The 27,845-nt window shown below is 51.5% G+C and overlaps 1 protein-coding gene across 2 annotated transcripts; it reads left to right on the forward strand.

Moving 5' to 3' along the window:
• Nucleotides 1-1,069: 1,069 nt before the first annotated feature.
• Nucleotides 1,070-21,400, forward strand: Tie1 (tyrosine kinase with immunoglobulin like and EGF like domains 1). Of its 2 annotated transcripts, XM_041651958.1 has the most exons (23): nt 1,070-1,212; nt 4,592-4,909; nt 4,991-5,101; nt 6,402-6,557; nt 6,697-6,828; nt 6,964-7,104; nt 7,297-7,425; nt 8,473-8,618; nt 8,870-9,014; nt 10,834-10,992; nt 11,161-11,298; nt 11,503-11,793; nt 12,497-12,787; nt 13,039-13,229; nt 15,727-15,937; nt 16,077-16,187; nt 16,394-16,584; nt 17,621-17,734; nt 17,835-17,905; nt 18,881-18,921; nt 19,001-19,097; nt 19,219-19,318; nt 20,952-21,400. In XM_041651958.1, exons 1-23 carry the CDS (start codon nt 1,155-1,157, stop codon nt 21,021-21,023), a joined length of 3,414 nt encoding a protein of 1,137 aa, XP_041507892.1. In that variant the 5' UTR covers nt 1,070-1,154; the 3' UTR covers nt 21,024-21,400. The 2 variants fall into 2 exon arrangements, with proteins under 2 accessions (XP_041507892.1, XP_041507893.1); XM_041651959.1 differs by lacking the exon at nt 11,503-11,793.
• Nucleotides 21,401-27,845: the final 6,445 nt, after the last annotated feature.

Genomic DNA, 27,845 nt, shown 5'->3' on the forward strand with positions numbered 1-27,845 from the left:
CAATGGCAACTCACAACTGTCTGTAACTCTTGTTCCAGGGATCCCATACCCTCACACTGATAGATGCAGGCAAAACACCAATGTACATAAAATGCAAATAAATTAAAAATACTGAATTTGCCATGTGGTAGTGGTGCACACCTTTAATCCCAGCACTCGGGAGGCTGATCGCTGTGAGTTCAAGGCCAGCTTGGTCTACAAGAGCTAGTTCCAGGACAGGCTCCAAAGCTACAGAGAAACCCTGTTTCGAAGAACCAAAAAACAAACAAACAAAACAAAGCAAATAACAGCAGGCAGACATTGAGCTGAAGCCTACAGGCAACTGTGGATGAGGAACAGCCACACCACAGACATTGCCTGTGTGGTCCCCCATAAGCTTCAATGTGTCTCTCCTGGAGCAGCCAGCACTGAGAAATCAATGACCAGACCAGGAGTTTAAGGCCCAGCCTTGTAACAGCCTCGGGGCTCCCTAAACTCCACAGGCCTCCATTTCTCCACATATAAAATGAGAAAGGCCATAAAATACACCAGAAGGGTCTTCATGCTTCTAATCCCTTCTGTGACCCTGTGACCTGCTCTCTAGGATCGGGGTAACTGTCTGTGTCCTGGAGCACATGCGTGAAGAGTCACATGAGCCTCATTGTGTGTGTGTGTGTGTGTGTGTGTGTGTGTGTGCTGGGAGGAGGGGAGGCCCCAGAACAATGTCCTGCCTCCAAACCTCCTCAATAGGCGGAAACTACTGGCTTCCTCCCTTTCCTGTCTCCGGTGCTCCAGCAAAACAGATGGAAGGGACAGAGGGGATGGGAGAAACCAGTTCAATCATCCCCAGATCTGTCCTTGTCATAACACACACACACACACACACACACACACACACACACACACACCCCTCAAGTGGCCCCCTTCCAGGAACTTCCAAGACACACCCATCCCCAGGCTGTGGGGGCTGGGCTTGGGAGGACGATAGGGTGGGAAGCAGAATGAGGCTTTCACCCCTCACCCCTGCCACCCTGCCACCCCTCCCACCCCAGCCATCATTTCCTCTTCCTCCCCAGCACCAAAGCACACTAAGCCTAACAGGCTGGGCACTCAGACCGACAGCAACTGACCCCAGGCCCAGCTGGCCTTGGCTGGCCTGGATCAGCCTCCGGAGTATGGTCTGGTGGGGGTCCCCTTTCCTATTCCCCGTTCTCTTCTTGGCCTCTCATGTTGGTAAGTCTGCCCTGGGTGCCTCCCCAACCCCTGATTTCCAGCTCTTACTCCCAGCCCTCCCCCAAAAACCCCAACATAGCATAGCGATGAACCTCACAATAGGGTGACTGCCATGGGTTGGCGGAGGGGAAGCAAAGTTGTTGTTTAATGGTTGTAGCATTTCAGTTTGACGAGATGAAAGAAGTTATGGAGTGTACTCCTTTAATCCCAGGCCTTGAGAGGCCAGGCTGGATTACATAGTGAAGTCCGTGTTAGTCACATAGTGAGACCCTGTCAAAAAGGAAAACAAAAGGAGCTGTGGAAATGGGTGGTGATGTTTACACAATAATATGGGTGTATTTATTAACACTGAATTCAATGTTTACAAATTGTTCTTCTGAGGGTAAATTCTAGGGTGTGTGTGTGTGTGTGTGTGTGTGTGTGTGTTTTGGTTTTTCGAGACAGGGTTTCTCTGTAGCTTTGGTGCCTGTCCCAGAACTAGCTCTTGTAGACCAGGCTGGCCTCGAACTCCCAGAGATCTGCCTGCCTCTGCCTCCCGAGTGCTGGGATTAAAGGAGTGAGTCACCACCGCCCGGCTGGGTATATGTATTTTAACACAGTTTAAAAATAGGAGGGAAAAATAGACACTCTGTCACCCTCATCATCACTATCATCATCATCATGATTTTGATCCATCAAAAAAATGAGATCAGGGTGGGGAAAACTCAGGCAGGTGCTAGAAACCACTGCCTGTGCGTGGGGGAGAGCAGAAGACCGCCATTGTTTGGGACCTTGGAAGTAACCCTTAGTCCATAATTCATTGACAGCTGGGCATGGAGGCTTCAGTCACAACACTCAGGAGGTGGAGGCAGGTGGGTCCCTGTGGGTCTGAGGACCCTGTCTCAAAATAAATAATGACAATAAGAGTAATTATGATGATGATGATGATGATGATGATAATGATAATAATAATAATAGTAATAAATCAAATGTGGCATTCTATTAGCAGAGTCTCTGGAGACTCCTAAACCTGCTCAGTGGAAATTAAATGATGCTGGCCTCCCGGTGGATATATTTGCTGTTTAAATGGAGTTGTGTGCAGAAGGCTTAGAGGAGGTTTCTGAAAATGGGTGACAGACCCTTTCGGTCTGCTGATTAGAGGACTAGAAGCCAGAGCTGCCTTCAAGTGATTCAGTCTAGCGGAGAGCACAGACCAGGGCAAGGGCCTAACAGAGACAGACGTAAAGAACTTGAGGAGCATTGACAAGAGAGAGCCTGCTTGCTCTGCCTCCTGTAGTAGGCCAAGAAAACAGGAAGGATTTCTTTAAGAGGGGTAGCTGCCTGAAGAGTAAGTGCAAGCTTAGGAGGCATGGAAGTCCATGGGAAAGAGGGCTCTGGAGGGAAAGCAACTGGGGGGCTAGTGTGTGCCACACAGATGCTCAGATTGTATGAATTACCCTGAAGGTACCTGGGAATCATGGGGCATTGTAGGCAAATGAGTCACAGGGTGTTTTTGAGTCTCGGTGGCATCACTTTGGAGAAGGAGCTGGAAAGGAAACTGTGGCTTCTGAAATGGTCTGAGTCAGTAAAGACAAGGGCTGAACCACGGTGGTGCGGAAGACAGGGATGGCCAACAAGGTTTAGGAGAAAAGCTATAAGAGTATGTGCCATGGGGGCTGGAGAGATGGCTCAGCGGTTAAAAGCATTGCCTGCTCTTCCAAAGGTCCTGAGTTCAATTCCCAGCAACCACATGGTGGCTCACAACCATCTGTAATGAGATCTGGTGCCCACTTCTGGCCTGCAGACATACAGACAGAATATTGTATACATAATAAATAAATAAATGTGTCTTTTTTTTTTTTTAAAAAAAGAGTATGTGCCAGATTGGGAGTTAAGCAACGAGGAGTTGAGACTTGGATAACCTGACTCTGCTGGTTTCTAACTGTATGACCTTGGGCAAGTCTTAAGCTTTTGTTTCCTGGTCATAAAATGAGAATAATAACACCCACCTTCCAGAACAGCCAAACTGGAAAGGAAGAGTATATCCCTAAAGAGCCCGGTGCATAATTGACATCCAATAAACATTAATTATTATGACACTGGGAATGAGATGACTCTGAAGTCAGTGTCTCAGGTAATGGGCGTTGCCTCTGAGTCAGGGAACTTGGGAAAGATGAGGGCTTAGGAAACACGACTGGAAATGCATTTGGAGCTGAAAGGCCACACCAGAGCTCCTGACTCAGAGGTGACAGTCAAAGCCATGGGTGTAGACAAACCAAGGAAGCCTGAGAATAATTATTACAGCAAGGAAACCAACTTCACTGGAGGCCGTGAGGATGCCACGGAGAAAGGGCATTTGGTACCTGCGAGGCCACCAGTAAATGCCAACTTCTTTTGCTAACAATAGACCGCCAAAGATATGCTGAGTGGCATTTAAATTGATTGATGACTTGACAGTTAACAGGCAGGAAAGGGGCAGGGAATGAGGGGCCTTGAGAGGGCTGGGGTCCCGGATCTGAGGCAGGCTAATTAGTTAGGCTCAGCTCCTTGGTCTTGCTCATTCTGAGATGCAAATTCTGCGATCCAGTTCCACTGGCCCTGGGCAGCCGTCTCTCCACACGACTCCTTTCTCATTTCGTGCTTTACTCAGGCTGTTGGCCCACAGGATGAGCCTCTCCCCATCTCTGACCTTTCTCCTCCTGTTCCTCCTCATCCATGTACCCTGCCTTAGTTTTTCAAAAGCCCTTCTAATGAAGACCGGCTCCACATTCCCTCCTGTCATCTCCCCTCCCCTTCCCCACGCATGTTAGGTGTTCCTCCCGCTGCCCCAACACCTGGGAGGGATATCTATGTCTGGTCCTCCAGCTTTTCCAAAGTGGGACCCAGTCCCACCTGGGTCCGTGTCCCTCTGGGCCAGGTGGGGCTGGCACCTTCATTTCTACCCCTAGCCTATACCTTCGATCCCAGTCAATTGTTTAAGCGACAAGGAGGGTGTCTGCATGACTCTCCAGTTTGAGTGAGTCTTCTAACCTACACCTCCGTGGTAGGCCATGGACAAGTGGCTTAGGGATAGCCGTGGTGGAGACGGTTCAGAAAGGAGCCAGGGCAGGGACTTGACAGGGATAAAGGAAAGGAGACTGTGAAAGCTCTGCTGTCGAGGGCCCCATCTGTCTGGGGTCCCAGAAGGATGTGCACCTTTGTTTATGTTTTAGGATGAAGAGCCGTGAGGGCAAAGGGCGAGCATGTGTGGAAGGGAAGGGAACGGGGTGGAAATCCTTAATGAAGTGAGGTTTGCAGAGGGCACAGTGAAACATTAGCACCGGGGTTACGGGTGGAGCTGCGGGTTTCCGGGGCTGTTGAGTTGGCAGTCTACCATCGAGTCGCCGCTGTCCCGTCCCAGGTGCAGCTGTGGACTTGACGCTGCTGGCCAACCTGCGCATCACGGACCCCCAGCATTTCTTCCTGACTTGCGTGTCTGGTGAGGCTGGGGCAGGGAGGAGCTCAGACGCCTGGGGCCCACCCCTGCTGCTGGAGAAGGATGACCGCATCGTGCGCACCTTCCCACCTGGGCAGCCCCTGCACTTGGCACGCAATGGCTCACACAAGGTCACGCTGCGTGGCTTCTCCAAGCCCTCGGATTTGGTAGGCGTCTTCTCCTGCGTGGGTGGCGCTAGCACGCGGCGTACTAGAGTCCTCTATGTGCACAACAGCCCGGGGGGTGAGTCTGGCTTGCCAGGAGGGGGAGTGGCAGAGGGAGGGGCCGCTGTCCTGGATCGCTGACCTTACCTTTCATCCACAGCCCACCTGTTTCCAGACAAGGTCACACACACGGTGAACAAAGGTGACACAGCTGTGCTTTCTGCACGTGTGCACAAGGCAAAGCAGACGGATGTGATATGGAAAAACAATGGTGAGGGGGCATTTGGTTGTACAGATAGAGCCATGGTTGTGAAGCCCCAGGACCTCCATTGCCCTCTATATACCCAGCTCATCACTGTGATAGACCTGTTGTCCTCCAGGCCAGCCTCCAGAGTCCTCCCATTCACACACCTCCTGTACTAAGAGGGCCAGGAGCCTGTGGCCAGCTACCTCTTAAACCCTATGTTAAGACCTCATCTTTGATTCTCCCCTGGGAGTTAGCAGGTACTGTCACACGACCCGCCTAAGAAGAGCAGTGGTCCCCATGGGAAAGAAGACAGCTGATAACAAGTGCCCAGCACAGGCCAAGAGAAGTCTAACCTCTCTCAAAGAAGTGCCAAGTTCAGATCCTTGATGCCCAAGGCAGGCATGTGCTGGAGTCCACATAGATATGTGGGTCTCAGCTCTGTTCCTGCCCACTATGCTGTCCTTATCCATTCCACGGAAGGACTCCCCCCCCCCCCCCGCTCCCCGAGTAACTCCCAAAATGCCTGCCTCAGCCCCCTGATCTGCTGACTGACTCTTGGGTACTTGGCTTCTCAGGGAGAAGATCCTTTTCCTTGGAGGGAAGGCTTGGCACTAATAGGGAATGTAGAAGTGGGCAGGAGACCCAAGTCTTTGCAGTCTGATTAGAGTTCTAAGCAGCAAAAGAGAGCCAGGCAGGACTTGAACCCTTGTCTAACAGTATGGGTCCCAGACAAAGAGGCTGGGAGAGAGCCCTGAAAGGCAAGAGAGACATTCTTGGAGGCAGGGCTGACAAGAGCAAAGGCAAGGAGGTCTGAAATACCAGATGATTCTAGAAGGCAAACAAGCATTTAGAAATAAGAGAAGGTCAGGAGTCAGGCAGGGCGTGATGAGGTATGGAGCTGGAAGGGCTGAACAAACTGGTGGAAGGAACTGCAAAGGGTGGGGGTCCAGCCTGGTATGATGGACAGCTCTGAGAGCCTACAAGAGGAGTAGGGGATGGACGAGTCTATTATAAACGCATCTCACTGGCTATCCAGGGGGAGGGTAGGTGGGCACATAGGGCTAGCACGGAAGCAGAGAGAACCTAGAAAAGGCATGAGAAAATGGACAAATTGTAAAATAAAGAGGTGGGAGAGGAAGGACTCAGAAAGCCCGAAGAGGATGCACTTCTGCTTCCTGGCTTGGATACTATATCTGGTACGCTCCTTTCCCCAAGTCGAATCAATGTGCAAAGCCGCATTGGTGTGACCAGGGCAGAAAGAGGTAACACCAGCCCCTCATGTGATGCTGAGGGTCCTGACCTGATTGTGTTTCCCCCTCCCCAGGATCCTACTTCCATACCCTAGATTGGCACGAGGCCCATGATGGGCGGTTTCAACTGCAGCTCCAAAATGTGCAGCCACCATCCAGTGGCATCTACAGTGCCACCTACCTAGAAGCCAGCCCCCTGGGCAGTGCCTTCTTTCGGCTCATCGTGCGGGGTGAGGAGCAGAAGACAGAGGCCGGGTGGTATGGGGGGCTGTGAGTCTCAGGATCCACGAGGGCCGCAGAGCTACCCTTAGTCCTCAGCAGCTGTGGACAGATAGGTGAAGGTCACCTACTGAAAACATTTTCCTCCAGGCTGTGGGGCTGGACGCTGGGGGCCAGGGTGTGGTAAGGATTGCCCAGGCTGCCTGCACGGAGGTGTCTGTCATGACCATGATGGCGAATGTGTGTGCCCCCCGGGATTCACTGGTACCCGTTGTGAGCAGGGTAAGTAGGAGAGCTAGGAGCTAGGCAGAAGAAGTTGCCTGACTGGGAATGATTCTGAAACCATGGGGATGAAGCTCAGGTGTGAGGCCCTATGGGGTCTGTACACTCTGTATACAGATACCACCTTATTTTCAGCCTGCAGAGAGGGTCGTTTTGGGCAGAGCTGCCAGGAACAGTGCCCAGGCACAGCAGGCTGCCGGGGTCTCACCTTCTGCCTCCCAGATCCCTACGGCTGTTCTTGTGGATCCGGCTGGAGGGGAAACCAGTGCCAGGAAGGTATGGACTAAGCTGCCTCCTATGGGCTTAATTGTGCCAGACCCTTCACTATGGCCCTGACCTAAACATAAGCCCTCTAATGCCCTACCAGGGTCCCACCACCACCACACCAGCCTACTGGATAGCTTGTGCCCCATCTGTACCCTGATGGCCCTGACCTACCCATTTTAACTATATCTCCTCTATTCCTAGCTTGTGCCCCTGGTCATTTTGGGGCTGATTGCCGCCTCCAGTGCCAATGTCAAAATGGTGGCACTTGTGACCGGTTCAGCGGCTGTGTCTGCCCCTCTGGGTGGCATGGAGTACATTGTGAGAAGTCAGGTATGTGCCTCTGAACTCCTCAAGACAGGTGATCCTTCATCAAATGCATCTCTCTGCTCTTTCTTTGGTGGTGCCCAAGTCCTCCCCTCAGGGAGTTCAGGTGTGGTAGGTAGTTCACCACTCAGGCACTCACATTGTGAAGGCTGACAGCATTGGGGGGGTGGGCACAGGATCTAGAAGAGACCCTGGTCCGTGTGAGAGTCTTTGGGGGAGGAGTCAAGATTTGCAATTGAATGTGAAAGACACAGGGGATGTTTGGAGAAGAATGTGGAGAAAAGTCCAGGGAGTTGAGACCCTGCTGTGGACTGGGCCAACGAAGCTAGGGGCTAGGAGGAGTGTTCAGGTCAAGTGATGGGGCCTTTGAATAGAAGCCAACGGTTGCTACTTAACGTGAGGACCTGAATAGCAATTGTTGAAGGGTGTGTAATAGTCAGACTTGTGTTTGAGGAAGAACCGCTCGTTGTGGGTGGAGTCCAGAAGTCAAGGACCAGAAATGAAGGAGTTGGCAGGTCTAATGGCTCATGCCTATAATCTTAGTACTCAGGAGGCTGAGACAAGAGAATTGCCTGGAGTTCAAGACCAGCCTATGCTACAAAGTGAGTTTCAGGCCTACCTAGGCTATAGCATAGAAAGAGAGAGGAAGGATGAAGAAGGAGAGAGAGAGAGAGAGAGAGAGACAGAGAGAGAGAGAGAGACAGAGAGAGAGACAGAGAGAGAGAGAGAGAGAGAGAGAGAGAGAGAGGGAGAATTCAGCCTGAATTTGAGCTGGGCTGGTGACAAAGGGCCTGCCTCTGCCTCTGGGTCTTAGAAGATCCTAGGAAATGTGATGGGAAAAATGAGGGGGGTGAACCCTACATCTGGCTGGATGTGGTGCACCAGGGCCTGAAGGAACCATGCAGGACCTTGCTGGTTTTAGTTTTAAGTGGCAGGGCAGACAGTGGGATCCTCTCTGAGATGCAGAGTATAGGACTTTGGTGGTCACTTGGCTGCCTCAGGATTGTTCAGGATGGCTGTTCTCTCTCTCTCTCTCTCTCTCTCTCTCTCTAGACCGGATCCCCCAGATCCTTAATGTGGCCACTGAACTGGAGTTCAACTTAGGGACAATGCCTCGGATCAACTGTGCAGCTGCGGGGAATCCCTTCCCAGTACGGGGCAGCATGGAGCTCCGCAAGCCAGATGGCACCATGCTCCTGGTCAGCCCCAGTCACCCCACCTACCGTCATCTCCCCCGTCTCACCAGCTTGACAGTTCATTTCTTTGGGCCCCTAACCCCCTCGGAACTTGTAGGCTCAGCCCACCGGCCAGGCCATGGCTTAAATGTGGCAGGCTAACCTGTGAGGGGAAGTCCCTGGGTCTATGTTCCAGCAATAGTCAATGCTGACTCCTATCTGTCTCGTGGAACATACATTCTCTACTCATAGGCTCCCTCTCTTGTCTCTCTTAGTCTACCAAGGCCATTGTGGAGCCAGACAGGACCACAGCTGAGTTTGAGGTGCCTCGTTTGACTCTTGGGGACAGCGGGTTCTGGGAATGCCGTGTATCCACGTCCGGAGGCCAAGATAGCCGGCGCTTCAAGGTCAATGTGAAAGGTTAGTGGTGTTCTAAGGCTCCAGAGGATGAATGGTGCTCAGTATCAAGGCTGGGACCCAGCCTGGTCCCACCAGGTCCCACCTGGAAAAGCCTTCAGGAACTGGGGGTATCCTCCTGTCTCCTGCATATACATGTGCCGTCTGCCACTGCACCCAGGGTCCCTTTAACTCCACCTCTGAAGTGCTGTTCCTTTACCTGAGTCACCTCACATGGACACATGAGGACAGCAGACAAGCAAACCTGCTTGCCTCCTCAAAAGGGATTCATGCACAGGAGTCTGTTGGGTGAATAAGGAGAGAATGACCGAGCGCTCACAGCAAAGCACAGAGCACCCTCTCCATGGACTAGGCATTTTTTCACTTCATCACTATAAGCCTTGCAGCCCAGTACCCCAGGCCCTGCTCTCCTTCTGCCCCCCCATTGTGTTTTCACCTCTCTTCTCCCTCTCTTCTCGCTCCCTCTCCTCATTTTCTTCTTCTTCCCAATCCCTCACCATCTCCATCCTACTACCCCATCCACCAGATCCCACTTTTCTCTTCTCGTTCTTTTACCAGATCCAGGCTCCAGGCCTCCACTCGACTTGGATTCCAAGCCGCTCTCTAGCACCTTAAGCAAGTTACAGCCCCTCTGCTCGTTTCTCGCTGTGTAACAGGGTCTAGGCTGCTTGGGAAGACTAAACCAGAAGATGCATTTAAGTAGTTAGCACAATGGTGGGCAGAAAGTATACTTGATATAAAGGACAAATGCCGTTACCTAAAATGGCATCTGGTGCCAAGGTGCGAACCTTTCTCTGGTAGTACCACTGTGTTCTGCAGTCAGGACCCCTCTCCTGATGCCAGCCCTGCATGGTGGGGCATCTTCTGCGAGGTTCTGATCCCAGAGCCAATGTGGAAGTTCATGTGTGTGTGTGATTCAGGGGTCCACTATATACCAGTCACTTAGCCTGAACTCTGATCTCCTGCCACAGGCACCGGGGACACCTTAGGAGCCAAACTGGACACTCATCTCCCCCAGACCTGTACCTGCCAATGACAAACTGTTGCCCCCTGACACTCCTTCACCTCACCATCCTGCATCTTCCACACTCCTCAGCCTCCCTCCTCTACCCCTTCCTCCCTTTCCCTCTCCCTCTCTTTCTTTGCTTTATGCTTTCTGGGAAAGCCAAGTCAAGAAACCTATTTGGGCACTAATGCAATAATCTAGAGAGAAAAACTGAAGCCAGATTGGGGCGGCGGCTGGGGAGGAAACCAGGCAGAAACACAAATACTATTTTAGGGTAGAACTGATTGACTTGAGGCAGCCTGATCAGACAGAGCGAGCTCCAGGTCTCCTAGCTGTGTGTCCTTAGGCAAGTTGTATAATATCTCTGAGTCTCGGTTTCTTCAGTCATGACCCGAGGGCTGCGGGAATGATCAGTTATACACAACAAGCGCCAAGTGTGGAGCAGGTGCCGCATCGCTGGCATGTTTTGTCTTTAAAATAAATGAACAGACCGGTGGATGATGAAAGGAGGGAAGAGAGCACATGACACCTAGGTGGTCGCCGCCTTGCCTCCCAGCCTCTCTCTGCCCACTATTGCAAGAACAGAGAGCTGTTTCCCAACCTCCACTTGGCCACTCACACTCACCTAGCATCTTCTGAGACTCCTATGGCCTATGGTCAAGTCCCTATGGCCCAAGCGACCCAAAAACCAGGACTCTGACGTTGGCCATCCCAGGCACATGGTGAACTTGGTCCCCTCCCACCAAACTAAATAATCTCCAGATCCCAGAGTGCTCCCTTCTTCCTGGACTCTGACTCCTCCCAGTTTTTTGGCAGTACCCCCAGTGCCTCTGACCGCTCCTCGGCTCCTGGCCAAGCAGAGCCGTCAGCTTGTGGTCTCTCCGTTGGTCTCTTTTGATGGGGATGGACCCATCTCCTCTGTCCGCCTGCACTATCGGCCTCAGGACAGCATGATTGACTGGTCTGCTATCGTGGGTGAGTGGGGGCTGTGTTAGGGGGTAGAGTTTATGTAATAGTGAGGGGATAGGGTGGAAAGAGAAAAGGAGGGAGGGGTGATACCTAAAGAAGAGGAGGCTGAAGGGGAATGGTGGCTTCAAGACATGGTTGGGACCAAGCGATGTGTGTGGCACACCTCACCTGCAGTGGATCCCAGTGAGAATGTGACGTTAATGAACCTGAAGCCAAAGACAGGATACAGTGTTCGTGTGCAGCTGAGTCGGCCCGGGGAAGGAGGAGAGGGAGCCTGGGGGCCTCCTACCCTTATGACTACTGACTGTCCTGGTAAGATGCCAAGAGTCTTCCCTTCCTATTCCCCCAGGGTTTACTGCCATGCCCACCCAGAATATGTCTATATTGGTCCACCCCCAAAGAATCCTGCCTTTCCCAGTAGAAGTTGTCCCAACCCTACCTACTGGGGATTATTATCCCGTTTAGTCCCCAAGGACCCATTGGATGATTCTGACCTCTCCTGACCTCTGGCCACAGAGCCTTTGCTGCAGCCGTGGCTAGAAGGCTGGCATGTGGAGGGTCCTGACAGGCTACGAGTGAGCTGGTCCCTACCCTCGGTGCCACTGTTGGGTGATGGTTTCCTGCTACGCCTGTGGGACGGGGCCCGGGGACAGGAGAGGCGGGAGAACATCTCATCCCCCCAGGCCCGCACTGCCCTCCTGACTGGACTCACGCCTGGCACCCACTACCAGCTGGATGTGCGGCTTTATCACTGCACCCTCCTGGGCCCTGCCTCACCCCCTGCGCATGTGCTTCTGCCCCCGAGCGGTAGGCCCACTGTGGGAATGATGGGCTAGGGCAAAGGGAGGTTACTGCGCATGTGTCTCTACCCCCAGTGGTAGGCCCACTGTGGGAATGATGGGCTAGGGATAAGGGAGGTTACTGCGTATGTGTCTCCGCCCCCAGCGGTAGGCCCACTGTGGGAATGATGGGTTAGGGATAAGGGAGGTTACTGCGCATGTGTTTCCGCCCCGGAGCGGTAGGCCCACTGTGGGAATGGCTAAGGGAGGTTACCGCGCATGTCTCTGCCCCCAGCGGTAGGCCCACTGTGGGAATGATGGGCTAGGGAAAAGGGAGGTTACAAGAGAGTGGAGAGAACCCAGGATGCATGGGGAAGATAGAAGATACTAGGAGGACACGGTCCAGGAGCATGTGGGGTGGGAATGTATGAGGAAATTATGACTCATGTGAAGAGCAGGGCCATGTGGAGGAGGTGGAGGGGGGTGGGGGTGGGGGTGAGAGGGACGCTAAGCGACTGAGGACATGAAGAGGACTTGGGATGCAGGGTGACCAAGGGAAGAAGCAGCTTGGAGGTAGAGGTGACCTGGGGATAGTAGAATCAGTGAAAGGTAGCTCGTGGCTCCTGTGCTGGGACCACAGAGAAGAAAGTGTGCTAGAGCTATCGCGTCTGGACCTACAGCTAGACAGCCTCGTCCAATCCATCCCTTCCTTCCCACTCTTACCTCCCCAGGGCCTCCAGCTCCCCGGAACCTCCGTGCCCAGGCCCTCTCAGACTCTGAGATCCAGCTCACCTGGCAGCATCCTGAGGCTCCATCTGGTCCTATATCTAAGTACATTGTGGAGATTCAGGTGGCCGGGGGCTCAGGAGACCCCAAGTGGATGGATGTAGACAGGCCTGAGGAGACAAGCACCATCGTCCGTGGCCTCAATGCCAGCACGCGCTACCTCTTCAGGGTGCGGGCCAGTGTGCAGGGTCTCGGCGACTGGAGCAACACAGTAGAAGAGGCCACTCTGGGCAATGGTGAGAGAATGGGCCCTGCAGGATCCCTAGGCCTCAAGACTGTACTCTGCATGCGCCCCTCCACCTTCCCTCCAAGTTAGAGCTAAGGATCACAAGCCCTGACTTTCCGACCTCAGAAACTGTTCTCATTAACTCTAGTCGTCCATGACGCCTCCTCACAGCATGGTACCAGGCTCTCCGACCTCTCCCTCTGTGGGATCCCACATTGGCCTCTGGGTCCCCTGACCCAGTCTGTCCTTCATTGTGTCTAGGGCTGCAGAGTGAGGGCCCAGCCCAAGAGAGCCGGGCGGCTGAAGAGGGCCTGGATAAGCAACTGGTCCTGGCTGTGGTGGGCTCCATCTCTGCCACCTGCCTCACCATCCTGGCTGCGCTTTTAGCCCTGGTGTGCATCCGGCGAAGCTGTCTCCATCGGAGACGCACCTTCAGCTACCAGTCAGGATCGGTCAGTGTCCCGCGCCCACATGATACCGCCTGTTGTGTGTGTTTGTACCCACATACATGTAAGCGCATATGGGCCTGCACATGCCTGTTCACGCCACAAGTTTAAAGCTACATTCAGTGACCCTCTAGGGTACAAAAATAGAGCGTTCTTTAGTTTTGTTTTTCAAGACAGGGTTTCTCTGTGTAACAGTCCTGGCTGGCCTGGAACTCACTCTGTAGACCAGGCTGGCCTAAAACTCACTGAGACCACCTACCTCTGCCTCCCGAGTGCTGGGATTGAAAGTGTGCGGCACCAGCGCCCAGCCACCCCCCACCCCCACTTCTTTAGAACTGAACTCAGCTCATGAGCACATTCATATTAATGGTTGAATAATTAGCAGTCTCAGTTAAAAAGAAGACAGTTTGTCCATATTTCACCAGGTCTCATTCCAGGATTGGAAGCCACCATCTGGACTTGTCTTCTTTACTTAACCACCCTCTGAGGGTACTATCAGCCTGGATCACACAGCAATATCCTGGCCCACGCTGGCCTCCGTCCTTACTTGGGAGCCAGTTTGTATCTATACGCATATGTGGTTAGTGTCCTAAATCCTACTGACTGTGAGCTCTCATTCCAGCCTCCAGTCTCTTATCTTTCTTTTTCCTTTGTTGAGACAGGGTCTCTCTATGGAGACTCGGCTGGCCTCGAACTCACCGAGATGACCTGCCTCTGCCTCCTGAGCGCTGGGGTAAAAGGCATGCACCATTATGCAAGCCCTCCTTTGAGAAACTGTTCACCCATGATTATCCATACCCCTTGAAGGGCATCCGTGTGTGGTCATGCCCTCCACATAGCCAGCCTCTGACCCTCTGACCCTCTAGAAGTGTGCATGGCCTGCAGCCTCACCTGCCCTCCTGGGGGAGAGAGGCTCACTCTTCAAACTCGTGTGGGATTTTAGTCCTCTTACAGCCAGGCCATGCCCTCTGGCCTTTGGGCCTACACAGACATGGATGGGGAAGGGCCGCTGACATCTCCACCTATCTTGTCACGGCCATCCCCTGGCTTTCCCAGCTCTTCTGAGAACGACCCGCTCTGTCACTCAGAGTCAGAACTCTAGCCTCGGCCCATTCTGCTTGCGTCCTTGCTATTTAGAGTCATTTAAAAGAAATTCGGAGTTACCAAAAATGGCAGAAAGAAAAGAGAGGGAGAAACACCTCTCTCTCTCTCTCTCTCTCTCTCTCTCTCTCTCTCTCTCTCTCTCCCTCGGGCCAGCTCTTGTATAGAAAGTCCAGTGTTCAACTCTGGTGTCTGCTGTGCCTTTAAAAATCCCACTGAGAGTCCAGAGAGTCAACAGGCTTCCTTGTCTGAGCTGTGTTGACTTTGCCTCTGAGGCCAGTTCACACAGGAAGTCATCACTGCCATGGGAGGCGGGGAGAAGGGAGCAGGGACAGGTGCTGAGGCAAGGCAGTGAGAACGCAACCTTTAGTGGACATACGATCATTGCACATCTCAATAGAGTTGTCTGTTCTGTGTGCCTGCACACAGATGCTCATGTTCATGTTTGTGCCATATAGTGGTGCAGACGTGCATCCCGTGTATGTGTGCCTGCGTCCCTGTGCTGGCACGCCTTCAGGCCCTCGGGTGCATGTGTATCTCTGAATGGACAAATGCACCTGCATGTGACGCAGCCGCAAAATGCACGTTTATTCTGATGTATGCCTCTGCTGCACACGCTCCATATGAGTCCACGTGACCTGTGTCCCCAGCGCTTACCCGTCAAACTGGGCACCCGCTCACTTAGGAAGGCCACTGCTTGGTCCATCTGGACCTTGCTTCAGTTGCAACTCTTTACTCCTGTTCAGCTGCTGCCTTTTCCTGCCATCAACCCTGCCCAGCATAGCCCTGCTTCGTAGAGGAAGCTGGGCAGTCCCCTCTGTTACAGTCCTTGAGTCTTCGCCTGGGCTTAGAGCTGTGTCTAGACACCAAGTCGAGGGACAAAGATCATCTCTGCTTCTTCTGCTGTGAAGAAGAAAACCTGCCCACCTGCTCCCCACTTCTCAGGGCTTTGCACATAATAAACCCTCAAGAAATGCATCCGTGGAGGCACAAGTAAATGAATAACTAAAGCCTCGCTGTAGGGTTTGCACAATAATGGGAAGCTCACTTTTTCCCATTACATCTCATTGCAATTTTCCATTTAAATATTAGAATGTTTTTGGTCCGTTGACCTATCCAGGATTTGGCAACTTACCCACAAGCCCTGAGTTCCACCTTGTAGCAAGCCCCACACACTAGACCCTTAGGCTGATGCCACTGGATTTGTCTTCTTACACACCTGTACGCCGGAAACTCATCTGTGGCTCTGTCACCTGTGATTCTGTGCGCTGTCTGTCTCTGTAGGTGTGACTCTGTCCATCTGTCTAATCACTGGACCCTCTTTCTGTGTGCCTCTCTGGTCCTCCTTTTACCCCCACATCTCTTGTGTGGACTGGTGGTCTATTCATCCCATTCCGTGAAGGGCGAGGAGACAATCCTGCAGTTCAGCTCAGGAACCTTGACACTGACCCGGCGGCCAAAGCCACAGCCTGAGCCCCTGAGCTACCCTGTGCTGGAGTGGGAGGACATCACCTTCGAGGACCTCATCGGGGAGGGGAACTTCGGCCAAGTCATCCGGGCCATGATCAAGAAGGATGGGCTCAAGATGAATGCAGCCATCAAGATGCTAAAAGGTCCCTGGATGTGACTCCAGACCCCAGCCTCTTTCTCTTCCTAAGTCCCATGAACACCAGGCCTACCTAGCTCCCACCAGCATCTGACCCCCTCTCCGAGTTATCCATGGCAAAAGCTGACACTGATTTCTTTATGCAGAGTACGCTTCTGAAAATGACCATCGCGACTTTGCAGGCGAATTGGAAGTCCTGTGCAAACTGGGACACCACCCCAATATCATCAACCTCTTGGGAGCCTGTGAGAACCGAGGTGAGCCCCTAATTCATGACCTGCTCCTTCCAGCCCTCTTCCAGGCCATTACCTGTACCACATTAGTGGCTTGTGGGGATCCCTAGGTTCCCCATTCACCACAGAATTTTCCTGCATCCTGCAGGCTGTCTCTTAAAATCGGGCACTGCTCATAACAACACATGGCCTGTATCTAAACCATCACCATGTGTCTCCTCACCTCCCAGGTTACTTGTATATTGCTATCGAATATGCCCCTTATGGAAACCTACTCGATTTCCTGAGAAAGAGCAGGGTCCTGGAGACTGATCCAGCATTTGCTCGAGAGCATGGAACAGCCTCCACCCTCAGCTCCCGGCAGCTGCTGCGCTTTGCCAGTGATGCGGCCAATGGGATGCAGTACCTGAGTGAGAAGCAGGTGTGTGCAAGTGCGGTGGGCAACAGTGGGAGAGGGGGGAGGCCTCTGCACAAACCTGGCCAGATGGTCAAACAGCAGGCTCGAACAGTGAGGAGGAAGGACCCAGCGCCAGGTTCAGTGCCTGGTACCAACTGACTGCCAATGATACGCAGAGGGAGAAGAGGATAGGAGGTAGATAGGGAGAAGGTGTTAGATTTGGAGTCCCTGAGAGACATCCTGGGTGGAGGTGATGAAGGGGCGAAGTATAGATCCCAAACTCGTACTCAAGAGACGGGCCTGCGCTGGAGACCGTGTAGCACTGCCATTTCAGCACGGAGACTCCAGCAGGGAGGGCGTGGAAATCCACTGAAGAGGGTGAGGGTGGGCTCCCAGATGAGATGAGCCGGGGACAGCTGCCAGAGGGGTGCTCCAGCCTGACCAGAGGCATTTTACAGGCAGCAAAAATTGGAGTCTTTGAAAAAAGAGGGGCATCAGGGAGAGACTGATGGGCAAACATGTCTGAGGAGGATGGAGGACTAAGGGGAGGACCTGGAACATGAAGGCCACTTATGGATTTTCATCAATAAGGGAGAGGGGACAAGACAGTAGGGGAACTGGGACAGAGGCGTTGAAAGAGGAAGGGTAGGATGGATAGTTCCTCGGATCCCAGCTCTTGGAAGACAGACGTGGGAGAATCAAGAGTTCAAGACCAGCCTGGGCTACATAATAAGTACCAGACTAGCCAAGACTACATAGCAAGACTCTGTTGAAGTGAAGGGGGAGGGTGGAAGAAGAGAAAAAGAAGAACAGGAGAGGGAGGGGATGGAGGAGACGGCAGTAAATCAATTACACCTGTCCCAGAAAGAGAGCTGTTATCTGGGCTTGATTGTGGCTGAAGTTGGGGGAAGGAATGAGAACCAGCAATGACTTTGCTCAGACCCTTGTCAGCTGATCTGTGACTGAGGCATACGTGGGTGGGAAGCTGCTGGAGCTCCTGCTGGCCCCATGCTCCGGGCCCCTCAGCCCTCTAGTCCCTGACTTCTGACATTGCCTGCAGTTCATCCACAGGGACCTGGCTGCCCGCAATGTGCTGGTTGGAGAGAACCTGGCCTCCAAGATCGCAGACTTTGGCCTTTCTCGGGGGGAGGAAGTATACGTGAAGAAGACGATGGCAAGTCTCATTCCCACTTAGGGCCCATGCTTGGGCCTGCCCTTCGAGCCTCTCAAATAGCCCTTTCTTCCATCCTGGCCTCTGACCCTTTTCCTCACAGGGCCGTCTCCCTGTGCGTTGGATGGCCATTGAGTCTCTCAACTACAGTGTCTACACCACCAAGAGTGACGTGTGAGTATGGCAGGTGGGGAGGGGCAGAGGGCGTGGCCCCCAAGGACACTCGGGCAGCGCCTAGATGCACCTCAGCAATGTCTTGGGTTATCGAAGGCATGACTCAAGTGTCAACAGTAGAAGCCAGGCGTGCGACAGTGAGTTCTGAGAATGCTTTGGGAGTTTCTGCCATCTTGGAGGGAAGCTCTGAGGCTTCCTAATACCTAGAGGGATTTTCATCTTGGAAGTGACTTCGGTGGCAGGACTGGGGTAGGAAGTATTTAGGATTTTCTTTGTGTAAGAGACCAAGGAATTCTTCAATAAGACCCAGAAAAACTGGGTGGTCACTAGGGAGCGAGGAAGAACACTCAAAGAGCAAGCCCACCTTCCTGGCAGAAGGGTAAAGTCATGGCCACCTGAGGCTTTTACCTGTGCATGGCCCTTCAGACCCCTCTGTGCCTCACACACACAGGCATAAGCTTCTGCACACATGTTCTCTCTCACACACACACACACAAGCACACATGCACACAGACAAGCATGTGCTCTCACACACTGGCACATACTACACACAGAGGTACGCACATATACACATGTGCGCCCTCTCCCTCTCCCTCTCTCTCTCTCTCTCTCTCTCTCTCTCTCTCTCTCTCTCTCACGCACACACACACACAGGCATGTGCTCACACACACAGGCACACACGCACACACAGAGGTACGCACACACACACGCATGCACTCTCTGTCTCTCTCTGTCTCTCTCTCTCTCTCACACACACACACACACACAAATACACCAAATGTTACTACAATTAGTTGAGTCTGGGGACCAGGAGTTATGAACTGGCTTCAGTGGAATAGAGACAGCAACTGCGCAAGGCCAGACACTAGCAGAGAAGCCACGTGCAGGACCTGGTATGGTTACGCAGCTTGGTTACGGGGAGTTAGGCCATGTGTCTCCCACACGAGTCACTAAGTGCCCCCTTCTCATTTCAGCTGGTCCTTCGGGGTCCTCCTGTGGGAGATAGTGAGCCTTGGTAAGCCTACACCCAGTTCTCCAGAGCATCCCAACTTACCGTGGGGCCCCAGACTGAGGGAGTCTTGTACCCTCTGCAGGTGGCACACCCTACTGTGGCATGACCTGTGCTGAACTCTATGAGAAGTTGCCTCAGGGCTACCGTATGGAGCAGCCTCGAAACTGTGATGATGAAGTGTGAGTTCATGGCCCCTGGAGCTCTGGGACCTCAACTCTGAGATGAGTGGCCTAGGCTTTGAATCTGTGAGCTACCCCCTGTCAGTCCCTCACCTTACAGCACCCCCACTCCCATCCACAGGTACGAGCTGATGAGGCAGTGCTGGCGGGATCGTCCCTATGAGCGCCCCCCCTTTGCCCAGATCGCACTGCAGTTGGGCCGCATGCTAGAAGCCAGGAAGGTAAGAGCTTGGGCAAGGTGGGGATGGGCACTCTCCAAGCTCACGTATGAGGCCACTATGTCTCCCACCCTCACGCATTACCCAAACTCCCTCAGCTGGGGCTGTCACCGCAGCTGATTGGATTTAGAATGCAGCCCATGCCGGGTTTAGACACTAGGCCCACATCTATACTCTTTCCAGAACTCTTATTACTTAGTCTCAACAGCAAATCCCTCCTCTAAATTCCAGATGGCTAGTCTGTCTCCCTTCAAGCCATCATCAGCCCATTCTCTCCCGGGACCCCTCTTCTCACCTGATCCAGGGCCAGAGAAAATGTATGAATGGTCACCCAAAATGGAGGAGGGGCTGAATGATACAGGAAGGGCTAAATAAATAAGTGGAAATAGTGGGTGATACAATATTCATATGAATAAACATAATGTAACAATAGCTGAGTCAAATAGCCATGTGAATAGATGAATTATCAAGTTAAAATGAAAGAAGAAATACTGTAAAATGTATAAATATGAAAACGGGTTTTTTTGTAGTTTTTTTTTTTTAGTGTTTTGTTTTGTTTCAAGACAGGGTTTCTCTGTTAACTAATTCTACAGACCAGTCTGGTCTTGAACTCATAGAAATCCTCCTGTCTCTGCCTCCCGATTAAAAGTGGGATTAAAAGTGTGTGCCACCACCCAAGAAAATAATGAATTGATTAAATAACTACCTTAAGAAGGAAGGAAGCTGGATGTCTGTGATGTGTGTCTATGTCCCCAGCTCTTGAGAGATAAAGTCAGGAGGACTGAGTTCAAAGTCAGCCTGGGCTACGGAAGAAGACTCTTGTCTCTCAAGTCGGGCAGTGGTGGCACACACCTTTAATCCCAGCACTTGGGAGGCAGAGGCAGGTGGATCTCTGTGAGTTCAAGGCCTACAAGAGCTAGTTCCAGGACAGGCTCCAAAGCTACAGCAGCCAAACCCTGTCTTGAAAAACAAAAAACAAAGAAGGAGGAGAAAGAGAAGGAGAAGAAGAAGAAGAAAAGAAGAGGAGGAGGAGGAGGAGGAGAAGGAGAAGGAGAAGGAGAAGGAGAAGAAGAAGAAGAAGAAGAAGAAGAAGAAGAAGAAGAAGAAGAAGAAGAAGATCTAAAAGCAGGCTGGGTGCGATGGCACAAGCCTTCAATCTCAGAAGCAGAAGCAGGAGGATCATATGGCCTGGGGTGTAGTTCAGTTGAGTGCTTGTTATTGTGCACCAGGCCCTGCGTTTGAGCCCCAGAACCCCATAGGCAGGACGTGGTGGTACAGACCTGTAATCTCAGCACGGAAGCAGGATAAGAAGTTCAAATCCAAGGTCATCCTCCTTTCCTACAAAGCGTGTTCAAGGACAGACTGGCCTAGACTATCTCAAAAGAAGGGAAGGGGAGGGAAAGAAGGAGAGGAAAGAGAAGGGAGGGAAGGGTCATATATAATCACATATACAAATGATCAAACCATCAACAACAGCCTTATGAGAGATGGAATCAGCCAGCCTTTTTTTTTTTTTTTTGACAGTGTCTCACTGTATAGCCTTGGTTGGCCTGGAGCTTGTTGGGTTGACCAGGCTGGCCTTGAACTCACAGAGGTCTGTCTGCTTCTGCTCCACTAAGACTTGTTCTTCCCACAGGCCTATGTGAACATGTCGTTATTTGAGAACTTCACCTATGCGGGCATTGACGCCACAGCTGAAGAGGCCTGAGTTGCCCACACTCTGGAACCTGGCTCTGCTGGCCAGAGCAAACCCTCCCACCTGTCTGTGACTTCGGGCCCTTCTAACCACAAGACCCAAGCTGTCTCAAGAAAGTCTTTTAACTCAGAGGAAAAAAGAAAAGATCCAAGAAACATGGGCTGAGGGAAACAGGGGTCCCCGTTCTTGGCAGCTGCTCTCAGAGCCACCCTTTTTATCCTTCCTTCCTGCTCATTCTGTTCCTCCACGTGTGTGCTCCCCATTCTTCTGCTCCCTACACCCAAACCCCACTTCTGATCCTCCACCAAAAGCAGAATACATGCCACTAACACCCCGCTTAGCCGCCCCCACTCTCTGCTTGACCTCAGTAAAAATAAACATGCTGAGTAGCCATGTGTCTCCATTTTACAGATGATTGGTCCAAGGTGGGAAGAGGTAATCCCAAGAGCGAAAGCTGGACTTCTGAGGAAAGAAGCGCTGTCCTGCCGCGCTGCCCTTCGGGAGGGGTGCCAGGTGCTCTGGAGCCCCCACTGCCCACATGTGCCACCAGTCCCCACCTCTATCCCAGTTGCATTACCATCTCTCCTTGTTCCCTTTCCTGCTTCCCAGCCTTCTTACCAGCATGTCTCCCTGCATCTCTGAGGAGTCACCACAGCCTCAGAATCTTTGCTCTGCCCAAAGCAGTCCATGCCAGGACTGGCTGAACCCTGGCTCAGCTTGAAGCGACATCCTACCCCAGACAGATGGTGGCTGGACTTGGGGTCATTGTTCCCCTCTCGCACTTGGCTTCCAGGCAGCCTTCCCTGGCAGGTCACCAGCTTACAGCCAGCTAATTGGAAGGAGGCAGCGGCCCCTCCCAACTTCAGCCAGATGAGGTGGATTCCTCCATACTGGTGCTTGGGGAGGTGTTTCTCTCTTAGCTGAAAGGGTGTCCCATCCCCCGCCCCATCCATGATGTGTGTGTGTGGCCTCTGACTGGCTTTTCCTTTGACTGCTCAGGACTGTCCTCAGATGTCTCTCCCACTGAATCTTAGGAAACAAACGGAATTTTTGTTTTCAGTGAATCAGATGAACACCCTCCTCCCCACTAAGAAAAACATAAACCTGGTATGACAGTGTGGTCAACAACACAGATGCTAGAATTGCAGGCCTGGGCTCAAGAGTTGCAAGGCACACATTATCTGTGTGGCCTTCATCGCATCTTTTAACCTCTCTGAGCTTGTTTTTCTCCTCTGAGAAAGGAGTGGACTTTAGCTGCCTCGTTGTCGCTGGTACTAAATGAGCTCTTCCGCAGCCCTAGAACTGGATCTCGTGCATCCTTAAGTGCTGTCCGCTGATGGTGTAATATACAAAGACAGCAAGATCTGTGGTGAACAGGGCTGAATGGTCAGAGCCTGAGATGAATCAGGAGGAAGAAATCCATTGTAGTAAATGGGAAGCTAATGCAGGGTAGATGGAATGTGCTAGAATAAAACTTCAGAGCTACTCAATGATTAAGAACATGCACTACTTTTCCAGAGGGTGGGAGTTTGGATCCCACCACGTACATCAGACCCTTCACCAGTGCCTGTAACTCCAGCTCCAGCGGATACAACTCCCTCTTCTGATCTCCACAGGCACCAGCACCCACATGATACACCCCACCACCACCCTAGACACACACACACACACATACATACCTAATTTTAAAAATAGAATATATCTTTTTTAAAAAAGTTTGCTCAAGTCTGAGGATGTAGCTCAGTTAACAGTTCCAGCCCAGCACACGCAAAGCCCTGGGTGCAGTTCTCAGCGCTATAGAACTGGACGTAGTATTATAAACCTGCAATTCGAACACCACGGAGGTGGAGGCAGGAGAGTCAGAAGTTCAAGGTTGTCCTGGTCTGGTTTCCCAGAGATGGAACAAAGAGAGCCTTCTTCCATCAAAGTCGTGACAAAGGCCAGGCCATCCTGGGCTTTAGAGGCAACCTCAAGGACATGGTCGTTAGCAAGAGCAGCTAGTGCAAAGGCAAAAATAAATTAGTGCTGGGAGATGGCTGGGAGGACCTGAGTCAGACTCCCGACACCCACAGGCGGCTCAGAGCTACTGGAATGTCAGTTCTAGGGAATCCAATGCCCTCTTACGGCCTCTGTAAGCACCCAACATACACAGTTTACACACATATACACATAAATTTTTTAAAAAAAGCTTAGCCAGGAGGTGGTGGCACACACCTTTAATTCCAGCACTCAGGAGGCAGAGGCAGGTGGATCGCTATGAGTTTGAGGCCAGCCTGGTCTACAGAGTAAGTTCCAGGACTGACTCCATAACTACTGGGAAACACTGTCTAAAAAAAACCTAAATAAATAAAATCTTTAAGAGCTGTCAGTAAAGGTGTGTCTGGATCAGATTTGCATTTTATTTATTTTTATTATTATTGTGTGTGTGCGTGATATGTGCGTGGACAAGTGTGCCACAACGAGTATATGAAGGTCAGAGGGCAATCTTATGGAGCCATTTCTCTCCTTCCACCTTGTGTGGGTTCTGGGGGGGGGGACATGTGGGTTGCTAGGGTGGTGTAGCAAGTGTTTTTACCCGCTGAGCCATCCAGCTGGTCCAAGATTGGCATTTTTAATTTTTTTTGAAGCATCAGTCTGGCTACCCTGTAGCACATGGTTATATAGGGTAAGGGGTGAAGATGAAGCACACGCCTGTTAGATTTAACGGGAGATTTCCTACGAAGACACAAACCACAGACTTACAACAAGTCATGGATTTAATTAGTAATGAATTTCCAGCATCCCGTGCACCATTGTTTAAAAACCTAAAAAAAAAAAAAAGAAAAAAGAACAAGGTGCCGCAGATTCAAAGATAGGAGGACATTGGTGTCTGATGATACTACCCAGGTGATCTATAGACTCAACATTCTTCTAACTGAATCTCGGTTACTCTCTTCATAGAAATAAACAGACATATCCTAGAATTCATATGGAATTGCAACAAATCCAGGATAGTCAAAACAAAAAAGAAGAATCAAAATTGTAAGGCTTGCAATTTCAGATTTCAAAACTTACCATAAAGCAACAAAAACCAAGCCAGTGTGGTACAAATACAAGGACAGGCAGGGTACAAAGCTCAGAGAGCCCAGGGGGGCTTGCAGCACAAAGCCCGAGAACCTGAGTTCAATACTCAGCACCCACACAAAAGTCCAGGTGTAGCAGTATACATCACAACCTCCCCGCTGAAGAGGCAGAGACAGGATGGTCCCTGGGGCCTGATGACCAGCCAGGCAAGCCTTGTGGGTGAGCGCTAGGGCCAGTTAGAGAGTCTGTCTCCAAAAACTGAAGGTATAGAGGGGCAGTTAGATGGCTCCATGGGTAAAGGCACTTGCCACCAAAGCCTGGCCACTTGAGATCAATTCCTGGGTCTCACATGGCGAAGAGAAAGGACTCCTAAAAGCTTTCCTCTGACCTCCGGACCTGCACTGTGGCACATGTGTATGCCTGTGTATACAAACATAGATAACTGACTGTAATTACAAAAAGAATTAGAGAGTGACGGTAACGAGATTAGTGAAAGCAGATGTGCAGAGGACACGAGGCTATGTGGTCAGAAGGAGCCAGAAGAAGCACTTGTGGAGGAGGGTGGGTGGGGGCTGGCCATGAGAGTAGGAGCAGAGGGAGGAGTCTAGGACTGGATCCACGGCTACCACTAAAGGAATGATGCTTGATAATGGTTATGTGTTTCCGTGTCGGGTACCGTGCCAAGCATTCCGCGCACATTAAGTCTTCCGGTCTTCAACATGCTCACCCGGAGGTATTTCCATCACCCTTACTGTGTAGAAGAGAAGGGTCTGAGAGGGTAAGCAACTTGACTTAAAACCTGACGGTGAGTGGCAAGGCTGCCATTCTGAACTAGAGGCCCTGGCTCCGGAGGATCTCTCAGCTTCTTCTCTGGCGTAGAGAGAGAGCTGCTCTGGGCCCGGTACAAATTCACCACTAAGCCTGCAGCACATCTTAGGGTGTCAAGAAGGCACCTTTCTCCCATAGGAGAGTCCTACATTGTCCCTATGGACTCTAAGGACCACAGCCCCCACTGAGAAAGACGAGCACAGTACACAGCCATAAATTCTGTCTCAACTGCCCCACCCACTCTCGCTTAGTGTCCCTCTACTTCACTCCTGGCCCTGATCTCACAGGACGTGGCCTGGGCAGGAGTTGGGACAAGAGATGGAGCCAGCCGTGCTACCTTGATTCCAGAGAAGCAATGGGAAAAGCCAGGAAAAAAAAAAAAAAAAAAAAAAAAAAGCCTTATCAGACGGACCAAGACCCCTGGGAAAGGCGAGGCTGATGGGCACCTGGTCGAAGGGTCTCACCACAGTCCTGGCTGTAAAATACGGAAGTCAAACCAATTTGCTCTGAGTCATTCACTCCCTCTAGCCCTCAAGGAAGGGGACGATTTCCTGCAAGGCCTTCTGTGCGGCGCAGGCTCCTTCCGCAGGCCTGTGTATCTCTTATCTCACCCAGGCCTTCTTCCATTGGCAACCCGAAGCTTCTGTAGGGGGCCAGTCTCCTCTTTCTTTGGATTCCAGCCTTCGATTCAGAGGTGACAGAGCAGCCGCCTAAGTAGGGCAGCTCAGGAGCCAGAATGTCTCGCAGAGGACAGGAGGCAGCACAGACGACTGTCCGGGCTGCACCCCTCCAGCCGTCTCCCTTGGAGATACTCCTGGGTACTTCTCCACGTGCTAGCATCACAGCCCTTCGGAGGGGGTTTTAGACTCAGCCTCCAACTTCAAGAAGCCCCCATGCCCAGTACATGATTCTAGATGAATAAGGAGAGCACAGGAAAGTGCTACAAGGTGATCTTTGGCCAAGGAATCTGTGTAAGATTTTTTTCTTAATGGCCTTTCGGGACTGAAAAGATGGCTCAGCAGTTAGGAGCACTTGCTGTACTTCCACAAGACCAGAATTCTGTTCCCAGCATCCCCGCCAGGCAGCTCACAATTCCAGTTTGAAGGGATTCCCTGCCTCGGGCCTACTTGGGCGCCCGCATTCACATGCACACATCTATATGCAGACACACGTGTCCACACATAATTTAAAATAACATTTGTTGTTTTTTTTTTTTAAAAAAAAAATAGCCATTAGTCCGGGCAGTGGTAGTACACGCTTTTAATCCCAGCACTTGGGAGGCAGAGGCCGGGGAACTCTGTGAGTCCGAGCCTAGCCTGATCTACAAGAGCTAGCTCCAGGGCAGGCACAAAAGCTACACAGAGAAACCCTGTCTCGAAAAACAAAACAAAACAAACAAACAAAAAAAAAAGCCATCAGAGACAAACAGATCTCAATTCAAGTCTCAGTAGTCCCCTTTCACAAGGACTCTGGACGACTCCTTTACTCCTTCTGAACCCGGATTCCCTTCTGGAAAGAGGAGGACAGGGTGTCACAATAGAGCCGTGGGGTGATAAGTACATTGCCCTAGTGCTGTCAGGGAGAAGTGTTTGTTTCTGGAAGCTAGAGGATAAGAGAGGGAGTGACCAGGAAGAGCACACTCCACCCTTCTAACCCCGGGAGAGTCCCTTCTTGGGGATGTCCTCTAGCTAGGGTGGTGAGATAGTCCGGTTACTCGCATATCAAAACACCCCAGCAGGCAAGGAACACCAAATGGGTAGTGAAAAAATGATTGAAACCAGAAGCAAGAGGCACAGAGCACACGCCTCCCTCCCCCACAGAGGCACAGTTCTGCCAGGACACAAAAGGGAAAGATGTGTTCTCCAGGTTTTCAGGGCTAGAAGCTCTTTGGGGTCATTTAAAAAATTATATCCAGGGCTGTCGCCATGGCTCAGTGGCTAAGAGCACTTACTGCTCTTATAGAGGAACCAAGTTTGGTTTCCAGCACCTATATCAGGTGGCTTCCAACTGCCTATAGCTCTAGTTCCATGGGATCTGACACGCTTATCTGGACTTCATGAGCACACATACACACACATATACATAAATAAAAATCATTTTAAACTTTTATCTCATTGTTAAACAGGCAATGTACCTCAAACATGCAATGTAATCCGGACTGGCCTCTGAACTCAAGATTTTCCGCTTGGATCTCCTGAGCACCTGGGATGACCTATGTGAGGTACCACTCCCTGGCCCTCTGCTTTTACCAAAGCCCTCCCTGGGCTCACATCCTCATCATCCTCAACCTGAACTCATGCTCTCCCTAAAGTTTCCATGGCTGCCAACCTCTCAGCTCCACAGGTGCCGTGATGCCTTTTTTATTATTCCCAAGATGCTGAGGATGCAAGATTTTGGGATGGGATACCCTCACTGGACATGCTGGAGGGAAGCTAACAGTTGCAGAATAGAGAGTGAGCTTAATCTGAGGAGTGGGCACCACTGTTTAAAGGGTGGGGCTTCAACGAATGTCTCATTGCTTCCCGTCCTCCTCAGCCTGGCTCTCCCTCTCCTCTGTCCCCTGGTTTGGTATATTTATTTCTATTATGGCCTCCTAGCAAAACTATGGCTCCCCTCATTTTAGAATGAGACCCATCGCATTGCTCCTGGCTGCACAGAACAGGGGGACCATGAAAAAGGTGTGAACTTGAATCTCTCTTTTTAAAAGATTTTCTTTTTTATTCATTTGTACATGCCAGAAGAGAATACCAGATCCCTTGGAACACCCCCACGGTTTTTACCTACCACGTGGGTGGTGGAATCCAAACCCTGGTCCTCTGCAAGAGCAACAAGTGCTCTTAACTTCTGAGCTAACTCTATACACACACACACGCACACACTTTAAAAAAAATAACATTTATTTGTGGGCTCCCATTTTTGTGAGTCATAGTGGGCATGTGAAAG

The sequence above is a fragment of the Microtus oregoni genome, unplaced genomic scaffold, assembly GCF_018167655.1.
Source record: "Microtus oregoni isolate MIOR12 unplaced genomic scaffold, Mior012 000005F_ref0000423, whole genome shotgun sequence".
Lineage (NCBI taxonomy): Eukaryota > Metazoa > Chordata > Mammalia > Rodentia > Cricetidae > Microtus > Microtus oregoni.

Coding starts and splice junctions, on each gene's coding strand:
- Tie1 (XM_041651958.1), top strand. CDS start 1,155: ATGGTCTGGTGGGGGTCCCCTTTCCTATTCCCCGTTCTCTTCTTGGCC. Junction 5,102..6,401: donor TGTGATATGGAAAAACAATG/GTGAGGGGGCAT, acceptor CCCCCTCCCCAG/GATCCTACTTCCATACCCTA. Junction 7,426..8,472: donor AGTACATTGTGAGAAGTCAG/GTATGTGCCTCT, acceptor CTCTCTCTCTAG/ACCGGATCCCCCAGATCCTT.